The 12946-nt window shown below is 40.3% G+C and overlaps 1 protein-coding gene across 4 annotated transcripts in view; it reads left to right on the top strand.

The window, feature by feature from the left end:
* ate1 (arginyltransferase 1) overlaps nucleotides 1-11877 on the top strand; it is a 51780-nt gene extending 39903 nt beyond the window's left edge. For all 4 annotated transcript variants that reach the window (XM_084947930.1, XM_084947928.1, XM_084947932.1 and 1 more), the window contains 2 exons: nucleotides 2198-2318; nucleotides 10527-11877. In XM_084947930.1, coding sequence (XP_084804056.1) covers nucleotides 2198-2318; nucleotides 10527-10705 — 300 coding nt within the window. In that variant the 3' untranslated portion in view covers nucleotides 10706-11877. The remainder of the gene's footprint in view (nucleotides 1-2197; nucleotides 2319-10526) is intronic.
* Nucleotides 11878-12946: the final 1069 nt, after the last annotated feature.

The following is a 12946-nucleotide window of genomic DNA, read 5'->3' as shown; positions in this document are numbered from 1 at the left end:
CGGCTGAAACGTCTTATTCAGGCCTACCTGGCAATTTGCCGAGCAAAAGTATATACATATATATACAGACAAACCTTATCGCATGACTTTCTTGCCATTTACACTATCACTTCCTGTGGCCTCTTTAGGCCACTTAGTGAGCTAAGAGCCACTCAGGAGCATGGATTTGTTGTAGGCCATTTCACTTCCTGTTATTAGATTGGTGGTAACGCTCTCAAGAATCTACATAGCAGGGAGCCATTACTGGATTCTAGTATCTGCTTATAGATAAAGATATGGATAATGTGAGCAAGCTGATGCAAAAGACAGAAAACGAAGGACGAGCCAAGGAAGCTGCAAGGGTATCTATGCATTACATGGCCTTCTAGTCAACCTGGGAAGAGAGAAAATATGAGGGAGGATGATGAAAGTCAGTGGTGAACTCAGTATTCACATTCAGTTCAATTTATTAAAAAAAGAAAGAAAAGAAGCTGACAGATAGAAAAGCAAAGCCCAGTTTGCCATCACCTCGCTTCTTTATTATTTCTCTCTCCACCGTCCAGACCACTAATAGCTGTGTCCTTTCATACTCTTCATCGTTTCTCCTTTTCAGGGGAAGAACTGAGGAATTGTCTTTGTGCCATGACCAGGCTCTGTGTCTCATTTTGCTCAGACAGTTCTCTCTTTTTTAAGGTCTACAGCAAAGGCTGGATTTATCATTTACAATTATAAACACAAAAAGTAGACCTGTATAAATCAAGTTCACTTTATTTCTATTGCAAAGACACACACTGACACACAAAAACAGTTGTTTCTGTTCCTTAAATATGAGCTTCTGGTTTCTGGGTGCAGAAGGCTTAAGTGGGGAAATATGTGCATATTGTTGTGTTTCCGCTGTTAGCCAGGTGTGTGTTCTGCATGTAGAGGTGTGTGTCAGTGCGGTGTTGAAGGAGTCTATAGAGGTGTGGCAGAGTGTGAGAGTGTCAAGCTAGCTGTGCTGACAGTTGCAGGAGGCTGTAGGTTGTTGGGATGTGGCCGACGATTGCGTGCATCCACTGCAGCTCCGGATGCAGAGCATTCCACCTTCATCTGTCTGTTAGCAGGAGCACTTGGAGCAGGCTGAAGGCTTTTGCTTCATTGTGAATTCCTTATTTTTTTTTCCCTCCTTACAACTTGGTTGACTTTTGGAGTGATTGTATGATTTTTAGAGATACATTTTTGCTATGGGATGGCCATAGACGAGGACCCCGCTTTAGTTGGAAAATACAACTGTCTTTGTATTCCACAGATTCTTCTGTTTTCATTTTCAAAGCCATAAAACTAGTTCTTTCACATAGCGTCCTATCTTGCATGTGAAAGCAGCCAGTGTATTTTTCATCCATGTGCAATGCCAGATGGTTCGTGGTCAGTTTGTATAACAGTATGATCCAGCGATGCTATTTCCTTTGTCTTTCTTATTCCGATGTTTTGATGACAACAGTGTTTTTATCATTTAGAACATTTTGACCTTCTTGTGTTTAAAAATTGCATTCCTGAAATCCTGGACTCTTTGTCCTACGGTTTAATGTCACATAAACTGTAAATATTGGTGTGGGTGTTGAGGCAATGCACCAGGCCTTTTGCAGGCCTTGTTTACAGAGCTTTCTCTGCAGTTTGTATTTGTTTGGAGCCATGTGATGGAACACAGTTCCCTGATAATGGCATCTCTTTCTGTTCATTCAACCCCTCGCTCATTTTTTACCCCCTCTTTGCCTTGCAGCTGTTTTTGTTAAGCTTAGTTTTCTTTCCATCCAAAATGTTTGGTCAGATACAGACTCGTACCCATTTCACAAGCACACATTACAGTGCTGACGTGTTTACATTTCCTGCTAAGCGTTCAGACAGTGTAACACTCATGACATGGAGACACACAGCTCAAACAAAGACCCTTAACAGAGAGGGGTTTGATCCAGGTCTCAACCCTCATCTTGACCCTGGGGTCAGTTTACAACTTGTCAAACCGTTTGATTCTAAAGCGTCACTAACACTAGAGTAGAAAGGCTTTTACCAGGCTTGCAGCATATTTGTAAGTATTTAGTTTCTAAATGTTAGAAAATGGTTTTAAACAACAAAGAACCAAACTGAGGTCCTCAAGTTAATAATTTACTACATAATGAATATATGGCAATTTAAACAGCAGTTTTAACGGTTTTTTTTTCTTTTCTCTTTCTTTTACCAGGGGCAGTACCGGCCTTCTGACCTCCTGTGCCCAGAAACCTATGTCTGGGTATCGATAGAGCGATGCATCCCCCTTCTTGACAACTCCCGCTACGCTCGTTTGAACCAGGATCCTGATTTAGGTACTACTGCACAAAACTACTACTCGACTGATGGCATCACATGGATTTAATGTATGAAACTACATAATTTTTTTAACATGCAATTCCATAAACACAGCACTGTAGAAAAGTCTTACGCCACCCATCATGACTTTATATCTTGCTTCCAAGTAGTCTTGAGCAATAGTTTTCTTTGGAAAATGGTTGCTTTTTTACTCATTTTCAGTCCAGTCCTTGTACTTGACCATTTTATTTATTTATTTATTTATTTTGAACACTGACCTGTGAATCATTTAAGCATAAAACAGGCTCCAGACTCCTGAAACACAATCCTGGTCTTGTGTAGACAAATTGGCAAAGAAGACATTTTAAATTGTCTATTTAGAAACGTTCTCACTAACAGCCTGCTGTAATTTGTTCCCATTTCTTTAATAATAATAATCTGTAAAAAATTCCTAACATATCATTGTTTGACAGGCTTAAAATAGTATTTGTGCACCAACACTGTGATGCCCTGTGTATCCTTGAAACATTTGAGGAAACTGGACAAGTAGAGACCAAAAAAAAGTGTCAAACCTAAGAATGATATAAAGCAGAATCTGACAGTCATGTTCTTATAAAATATGGAAAAAAATCCAGCAAAGACCTGACGCAGGAGAAACACAGCAGTGTTGGAGATTTTTCTCAAAACTGATGGAATTATGGGCACAAAAAAGTACCAAAAGCCATCTAATTGGCAAGAGATTAAATTTTTTCCAGCATTGCAATGATCCTAAACACACTGCCACTGCAGTAAAAGCATACCTGGAAATTAAAACAGAAAATTGAACATGAATTGGCCTCCCCAGGATTATTGAAAATTACTGAAACAGTAAAAACTGAATTCAATTTAATAGAATATGTACAAATTAAAGAGGCATTTGCAGATCCTACGGTTTTCTCATTCCTCATCATTTGGTATGGCCAGAGCAGACTTGTATGCAAATATGTATGCAGTGTATATATAAACCTATGTATACGTACCACTGATACACTCACTACATGATTGACTGTTTTGGTTTTTTTCTCCTCTTCGGTTTAATTTTAAAATGTTGGCATACTTAATGCAGTTCCAAGAACATGACTGGTTGAAGGTACAGAGAGCCAGCCATGTCCTGTTTACTGTGGCCCATTAATCTGCATCACCAAACAGGCACCAGACAGAAAAGAGCCACCGATCAACAGTAATAGGAGATGTGAGCGGACATGAATTTGATTGTCAGATAGATGGAGACTGATACATGGAGGGGAAAGAGAGTGAGTAATAGAAGAATAGATGGAGGGAGAGATGGGGGACATGTGATAAAAATGTTTTTACAACGACGGCAATTGAAATGATGGGCTGGTGGCTGTATGCTCGCACCCAGAGAGAGAAAAGTGTAATAAAATGGAAGATGGATTGATAGAGAGTTGGAATGAGAAGGAGCGGTATATGAATGTTAAACAACAGATGCGGGGGTTTGTTGTAGTGACCTCATACTTGGAGAAGAAAACCAACACAATTGATGAAGGAATCTCAGTCCGGATCAGATTGTGTGATGAGGAAAAGTTTCCAAGCAGTTAGTTCACACTCTGTAAAGAAAGTTAATCGAAACACATTTCTTAAGGAAATGAGGATTTACTTGCTAGCTTTGGTCGTTCAGTTATATAGTGAAAACAACACGCTCAGGATAAATAAGAGTATTTAAATGTCAATTAAAATGTTAAATGATAATGTCTAGACAGGTAATTTATAACACTGCAATTAACATCTTAGCCAGCGGTTGATCTGACCTTTTGTTTTGTTCCCAGTAGTCCTCGGTATTGCGCAAATTACTGAGGACAAAATCAAGGTCTTGGCATTAGCATTATTCACAGTGAACAGTTTATGTTTGTGTGTCTGTGGTTCTTGTGGTGCCTGGATTCCTGCGTGGACTGTTGATCTTGGACAGGACTGGGCATTATTTCAGGCCTAGCTGTCCAAACGCAGTGTCATTACATTTCAGTGCTAGCTGTCTTGATGGTTCACTCTCAGGTCTGGTGCCAAGCTTTGTGACTGAACTGTAAAAAGCCAGACTAACAGTAGTGTGGAGAGTGCTGTCTGCTTTAGAAATACATCAAAGTGACGAATAAGTCAGCACATCAACCTATTTTGTCATTGTCACTTTAGCAGTGTGTCACACAGTTGAGGTTTGTGGCCCAGTTCTTTGGCTAGTTCTTGTTGTGTGATTAGATTTTTGGACAGAAACTATTTGCAGCATGTCTTTATTTGTAAGTGTTGGGAAAGTCTTCACTGTAATCATTTAGGAATCTGCTGTGGCAATTTATGGCAGCTGCTGGGCCACAAAGCTAAAATATTTGTGCGTATGTCAGTGATTGTGACATGTTCTCTGCTCTGATTGATTCATCTGCTTTCACACAAAGCAAGACTGATTACCAAACTATGTTTGTCTGGTGTGATGGTTGAGCAGTCAACTGTCAATAACAGAGGGTTCAGTGCACAGCCTCTTATTTATATACTGGGAATACTGAATTTGTCACCATCAACACTGGTGTCACATTCTGCCAAAAATAAATATGTATAGTAATATAATTTCTCTGATCAATTCAAAGACATTTGACTTTAGCCTATTCACATGGAGATCTGTTTGCCATTACAACTCTCCTTCACTTTATTTACAGTTAGTGTGGTTTATTCATTTAGTGTCAAACAATGAGGTCAGTTCCTCTCGATGACGGTAAACTAACACCAACTAAGCACTAACTTGATGTTATTGCCCCAGCCATCTTTATTAAGGCTCTGTTATGCTTTTTTCCCAATACCATTATATTATTCTCGGTCACTACTATACAGTAATCTTGTCTTTAAAGCAAACCCGCCTATAAGCCGCCTCTCCTGTGGTTGGTTGCTGCTTGGAGACAGAATGTTTGAACTGACATCACACGGAGACTTGAGTAGAAAAAACTAAAACAGAGGAGCAATCAGCTCTTTCATCATAGGGACTGTTTGCATCACACATGCTGACCTCATTATTTTAAGCTTAACAGTATAAAGACAGAAATAAGGAAAATCGTATTAAGTCCACTTTAAGAATGCGGTCAAAACATCCTGTCTGTAAATGGAACGGTTAGGATAATCATGTATTACATTTACTATTAAACCAATAATAATAGTATTATAATAGTATACTATTATTATACTTATGAAGTGCTTTTTTACTCTAACTGGGCGACCCGCTCTACCTCCTGAGCAACAGCCAACCCAATACACAGACGTCCCAGGCATTTACTTTTTTAATTATTTTGATCTTTTTACTTATTTTATTATTACTATCATTATTATTAATACCTTTGCTGTCCTATCACCACCACCATACTGCTACCCATAACTATTAGACAAACGACCGAATCCTGAATTATATAAACTGTTAATCAGGTATAGCTCTTTAAATCTTACTGATGAAGTTAAAGAAAGATTAAATTTTCTTTTTTAAATCATTTTTAAACATAGATGAATTAAAATGGAATATTTGTGAAACAAGCATGGCAAATATTAAGATTATTTTCAGAAAAAAAAGTTAGAACAGCAGATGGTAAAAATAATGTGTTGCTCGCTTGTTGAGAAGAATGTGCTGGTAGTTGGTTAAAATAATGTTGCTTGATTTATTTCCATACCTTTAAAGAGTCGGTGGAGAAGTCTAAAAATCAAGTCTCACCAAAATAATAATCATACTCACAGTGTAACCTCTCTATATAGCTTGAAAGCCAGAACCTTAACCTCCGGCCCCAAGACAAAGGTCACTGTTAGTGTGCTGGATGTGTGTTTAGACTGTAAAATGTGACCAGGTTACAGTGCTGTACTAATGAGGTGTGTAAAGACAGCTAATCTAAAGTTTACACAGCTCTCTTCACATCAGACTCACACTGATGCCTGTTGCTGACATCTTGAGGGCCCCGGGACCTGGGGCGGGTTGGCTCTTAAAATGTATGTACACACACACATACACAGAAGCTCACTGTGTGCAGCACATATCTGTGTCTCACACACTCATAATCCGTGTTTGCCTAACAGCGGGAGTAGTAGGGGCATTGGCCGCTAAGCAGTATAAATATTTGCAAAAATACGTGACCCAAGTAGTCACCCCTTGAACTGTAAGTGCGCCTGGCAGCCACTAACCCACATGCACAAAGTTACACATTGCATACACAAACCCAACGTTGTGATAAGTAAAGTGCCAGCTGGTATTTCACAATGTACTTTTCTCTCTTTTTTTCTTTTTTACCTTTCGTTACATCTCTGACACACACATTCACAGCTTTGCATCAAACTGATAGTCTCTGCTTTCAGTGCAACAAAGTGAAGCTAAAACATTAGCTAGAGGCGTGCATTCTAGCCTGATGGTAGCCAGCTATTACCCCCAAGCCTCTTGTGATTTACATGATATTTCTAGCTTATGCCACACGTTCATATCTTGTCTCACTGTCATGGCCACTTTGCTCTGCTCTTAGGCAGGCTTTCTGCTCCTTAGCCTGACTAATGCACGTTTCCATTTAGATTGAAGCCTTTTTTTTTTTTTTTCCCCCAGCAATGCAGGAATTTCTCTTCCCGGAAGCCCTTCTTTTGCTTTAAAAGAATATTTAAGTCTTTTCATTAGTAGTAATAATAATGGTAATATCCTTTATAATGGAAGGATATCCTATTGTTGTTTCGCTTCCTGCGATGGACAAAATTTATGGTCACCGGCAGGGATTCGGGGTCAGCTGCTAACACAAGGGCTTGAACCCAGGTCTTACAGTCAAAGAGCAGTCTTCTTGGCACACTACAACACCCTTCTGGCCCTTTCCTTTTCAACCTTTAGATCTTCAACATTGGGTCAGAAGACGTGGTCATAACCTGATGGCCTGCCTTTGACCAGCATCCGGTGTTAAGCAAGTGTTTCGAAAGTTTGAGATGGATGGGAAGAGAGAGAAGCGTGGCGGGGTGTCAAGGCCCGTAGCCTCAGCCTTGACCCTCGCACTCCCTTATCCGACCCTCATCACTCCTCTTCCCCCTGACATTTGAACTCCAGCCCGAAGGAGCTGTGACCTCAGAGTGGCGTGTCACTGAACGTCCGGTTGGCCTGACAGGAACAGGGTCTGGAGCCACTCAGAGAGAAGAGACACTGATGCAGCCAGGAGTGAGTGAAGAAGAAAAGGAAAGTTGTTTATGTGAGGAGCAGATGTTTGGATTGCCTTGAGTAAGAGAGAAAGAGACTCTCTGCTCAGTATTACTGTTTCACTTAATAGGCCATCTTCAAGCTTCGTGCTTCTCTCCATGTTTTCCTGTTTAATGTAAACTCGTCAGTATCTTCACGAGGCGACACTGTTGGACAAGTGTAACTTTGTAATAACTGCAGTGTAAGTGGACTGTCACCGTGATGAAGAACATGAGGAGGCGGCGCGTCGTGAATGGCCCGAAGGAAGCCGAAGAAGCATCAATGTTTAAATCTTTTCACTTTGATTCCATTGGGACACAATAATCCTTCACGGCCCAAAATGTTGTTTGTGAGGAAGTTGCGTAACATGTTTACATCTTTTTAAAATCAATTTTGCCACCCGCTGTGTTAAAACCTAGAGCTGGTATCCTTTATTTAAAAGTTAGTATCAGCCTTCCTTCAATTATGTGACTCAGCAGTTTCTCGAGAAGGGTGGAAAACACAGTAGTTAGGGCATTACTGAGCAGCGAAACGAGGCTAATAAATAAAACATGAATCAACTGTGTGGAAAATTCTAGCTGAAGTATGAGAATATCTTTATGGTGATAAAGCCTCAGGGCTTTATGCTTCTAACAGCTCTCTTCTTTCCTTTGGCTTGTTTTTCAGGTAGTTTGTGTGCAAGTTAGATGCCAAAGTTGTAGATAGATTGACTCGCTACTCGAGCAACTACAGGAAACATCTGATGGACGTAGTTGCTGTTAAGAGGTTCTACAAAATACAGAAACAATCTGGTAACTTAACATATTAATGTTACATTAATTGTAAATAACAGGATTATATTTAATAATTGGATGCAATTCATTTGGTTCAGGTCTAGAAGCTAGTCAAATGGACATCACCAAGTAGGCCTTTACTGCAGGTGCCTTCAGTTGATGCTTGTTCGCGCGTCTTACAGCATCAGGTTTTGTTTTCCCCGATGCCCTGTCCATGCAGCTTTGCATGGAAATACCCAGAAACTATTTTAAAGATCGTCAAACATTTTATTCTTATATAATGACGTGCCAAAATTCATTAAGGGTGCTAGGGAGGTCATCAGATGTCATCTTTATGGGTGAAAGAGTTCAGATTCAAAATTCTACAAATGTTCCATTTCTTTGCCTCGCTGTCGATTGATTGATTGAATGTGAGCATATGGTCTTCATGTTTGTTTTATTTTATTTTTTCCTTAAACATTTTGGTTTTGCTGCACTGACCAGTAGATTCCTTCATTTTTTTTTCTGGAATCCGCCAAATGGGTCTGTAGGCCCGTTTTGTTTTTCAGCCCTAATGAAGGCCTCCTTCACTCTACAAGTCATTAGACCACATGTTGAACATTAGCCAGAACAGCCACAGAATGCAAATCCAGCACTTAGAAACAACTCTAGACATATTATTACCTTGATTTGACCCGAAAGAAATAACAACAGTCCACACCTGGCCTTGAAACCGCTTATCAATGAATTGTCCGATTACTTACGAGCCTGTATAAACAGACGGAGAATTTAAACAAATGACTTTAATTCCTAAACAGTTAATGTGGTATTTTTGCTACGTATTTGTGATTTTCACTTATTGTTTATCCATCTGAAGTTATGCGAATATTTAAAATGTCCCACTGGTGAGTCTTTTTGCTTGAATCTTAGACTTTTCCTTTGAATCTGCTCTGCCGATTAAGCCATCATCTGTCTTGGCAGCGGTTTAGGCCTGAAACATTGTAACAGATTACGGCAGCTGAGGTTGACTATTGCTCTCAACAAGTCTATCATGTCTAAACACATCCGAGGTGCAGTTACAGTGCTTTTTGAGTTTCCTTTTTTGTAAATGTAAGATTTCTTTTATAGAAAAGACTCACTTTGCATTTTTTCTCCAGTTGTTGATGTGATCAGGTTGTATTTGGCTGTATTGCAAATATTTTAGAAATTAGTCAGAGATATGTGCGCTCGCATCTTCTTCACCAGCTGCTCAGCTGTGAGCCACATGGATGATGTCAGTGGAGTGATTAATTGTGAAGCCCTTAGTTCTCTTAATACAACATCTACTTGGGCCTTTTTGACTGATGTGCCTGACAGGAGAGTGCGCTTCACTCTGCTACCTGCTCCAGAGTTGTTTTTTCTTTTTCTTTTTTCTCTAGGTTTCCAGATCAGGATTGCTTCAAGCAGGACACTTTTAATGGATCAGTTGTTATATGCAGAGTATTTAGGGGAGATATGCATTTCAGAAGACAAAATAAGCATTTTGCAATTGTTTAACTAGTGGACTACATGGTGTGATAATGGACTAAGAAGATAAATAAAAGCATTTAAGAGTGCTACTTGAATGACTGCAACATTTATTGGGTAGTTTCTGACACAAGAGACTTGTAGATGTTCCAGTGCATTAAAAAAATAGTCATTTTCTGACTGAAATGGGAAGTTTATGAGTGAGGCTGAGGTAGAGTCATACCTCTGTACAGTATATTTGGCTTTGCTTTGCTCAGTATGTACTCCCTGCTGTGCTTGGCTCAGTGTCTCACTCCTGGAGGCGGCAGGTTTAGTGTCAGAGTGAGGGTCAGTGTATTTCAACCCTTTTTTTCCACATCTGACTCTCCAGAGAATCATTCTTAGCTTCTGAACACATACACTTTAGAGATTAGTAGTGTTTTACTGGTCCATCAGAGCTGTAAAAACACTGCTGGCAATGTATGACACAGGACCTAATGAGATGCTGAGTTTGGCAAGCCAGCAGGGAGCAAGGCCCTGTAAACAAGGCCTGCTAACTAGCCTGCTCACGCACCACTGTGACCCCAGGTTTAGGGCACAGAGGAATTAAAACTGAAGGGGGGGAATGTTTTCTGCTCCTCCAACACTTTCTCGGAATAATGGTGAATTTCTGCCAAGACACTCAGAGGTTAACTCAAATGAGCGAGGGAAAATAAGGACATTGTTTATAGTGCTTGATGTGTCTACACTGGTTCTCATATGTGCCTGTTTTCGTCTAGGAGATGCTCGGGCCGTGAGGGATTTGGGCAGAGCTCTGGTGCTATACAGACGGACTGTCATGCCCTATGCAGCCTACTCCCGCAAACGCAAGGGCTCCAGCGACGAGATGGAGGTGCAGCAGTACGCCAGCTTGGTTGGCCAGGACTGTGCTGAAAGGATTTTGCTTTATCGCTCGTAAACACAACACATCATATTACCTTTGAATAAACGTAAAAACATACTCCCTCGTCTGTTTCTGTATGTTGCTGTTTATGAAAGTGCTTTCTGACGCCTATCCACGTAGTCTCACCTTGCTTACCCTCCTGTATATGCTGACCGTGCAGCAGCTGATAGCAATCTACTGCATGTATGGCCTCATTCACTTATTAATTTATGAGTTCTATTTTTTTAATCTGTGAACGTTGCACCACTGTTCTGGGTTCATTCTTTTATGTGTGCACCATTTTGATTTATTACATGGACAAGTTCATTAAATGGTATTTTTACTTTATGTAGCAGGGGTGCAAAGGTACACAGTTTCCTACAAAACTGAATTCTATTTGGAATATATTCAGTGTATTTGCAGTACAGCAGAGAACAGAAAAGAATGTTTTATTCTTTTATTTTCAAAAAACTTTTCCAAAATTTATACAAAAAAAATTCAAAAGTTCCTAATTTGCTGTAACTTTTTTAACAGTTTAATGCTGCATATGGTCAATGAGAAGAAACTCAATTAGAAAATAGCAGCTAGCAGAGTAACTGCAGCTACACTGCTGCCTTTCTCTCTTATGTCGCATCGTGGGACGCAACCATCTCGATTGATAAAACAAACTGTCAGTTTAAGCTTTACATCTGCTATAACTGAGGTACAGCAACTGGTGCAATACAAACACACACAAAAAAACAGGTCTAGACATAAACAGATGAGCCAAAGAAAAATTTATACTGAACAGATTGACTAATGCGATCATATTCATGTACCCTTACGCCCCCATCACATATCCTCCCTTTGACTTTTTTCTTTCTTTTTGGCACCTCTCTTAATTGTGTATGCTTCAGTGCTGATCTGAAAGAGTGTTTGACTGCACCCGGGTTCATATCAACATCGCCACTGGCACTCACTAAGCATGCTCTTTTTTTTTTTGAATGCCTGGTGATTAAAACATTCTTTTATTATTATTTGCATAAACTGCTTCCCAAAAAAAATTCACCTCAGCATTGTAAAGATTTTATCACTTGAGTTCATGCTTGAGGTCAAGCAAACAAGACATTGTTTTCAATACTTTTGATTTTAAGTGTTGCTTTTCTTTTCCTTTGAATATTGACTGTTATTTTTGATTAAGTTGAATAAAGGAGTTACAGCCTCCCTGATTGGACTTGATGGCTTTTCTTTGCATGCAAATTATGCAACACAAAGCCGATTCCACTGGCTGAGAGATTTTTGGAAACATGGCAGTAACGTGTTGAGTCGTTCAAGTCTCTTTCTAAACGGTGTTAATTTTCACACATACAGTAGTTCATGTGTGAAAGCTTATATCTCCTGAAAAGCACATGCATACCCAGAGATAAGCGCTTCAGTTGGACTTCAATTAGGCAAAGCAACAGGTGTTGGATGCATGAGCTGGCAGAACGCAGATGTACATGGCTTCTTACCGCAAAAGATTTTCGCAGCAGTTTGACTCGTGGCCTGACCTGATAGCAGCCAGGGATCTCGTCTCACAACAAACCACGTGTTGTCGTCTGTGCTGTAAACACAGGAATCTTAACTTCATGCCATGGCACGACAGGTTTATGAATCTCACTTAGTTGGCAAGATCTGCTGAATGTAAGGCAGGAAAGTTGTGCAGTAAGAGAATCTGCAGATCTTCCTACAATCTTAATACGAGACTTTAATGTGAGGATACCCAAGTAGTGTGTGTGCTACCCCCATAATCCAGATAGGTAACTATCCTTGTTGTTCTAGATACTCACCTAGAGTCACATAATCACTCAACTGAGTGAAACTTGTAACCTTAGCCCGTAAGTGTCAGCTTGACCCTGCCGTGGAGCTGTGTGCACGATGCAGCTCTGCTCTCCGGTGCGGCCCGACACGGCCCACATTCAGCCAGCCCGCTTGTCTGCACCCAATCTTGAGAAAACGATGTAGAGAGTCAGTCTCTCCAGTTTAAACTCAACCTGGGTTTAAGAGCAGCCTGTGTCCTAAGGAATTAAACCAGATTGACAGGCTAATTCTCCAAGAAGGGAACACTGACGCTGGCTAGTTGCCACTTTGGATTCAATGTTTCTCTCCCACATTAGGCATGCTCCCCCCCACCCCCCTGACCTTAATGTGTGTGCACACAGGCAGACACACACACACACACTCTCTCTTGGCACTGTCATAAGTACTTAGTCTTGGTGGACGCCACACATAAGGACATGTGCCAGTGCTGTGGTGTAC

This window comes from Perissodus microlepis, chromosome 13 (genome assembly GCF_051167445.1).
Source record: "Perissodus microlepis isolate ML-2025 ecotype Zambia chromosome 13, ASM5116744v1, whole genome shotgun sequence".
NCBI classification, from domain to species: domain Eukaryota; kingdom Metazoa; phylum Chordata; class Actinopteri; order Cichliformes; family Cichlidae; genus Perissodus; species Perissodus microlepis.
This window is presented reverse-complemented; position numbering and strand designations above follow the sequence as displayed.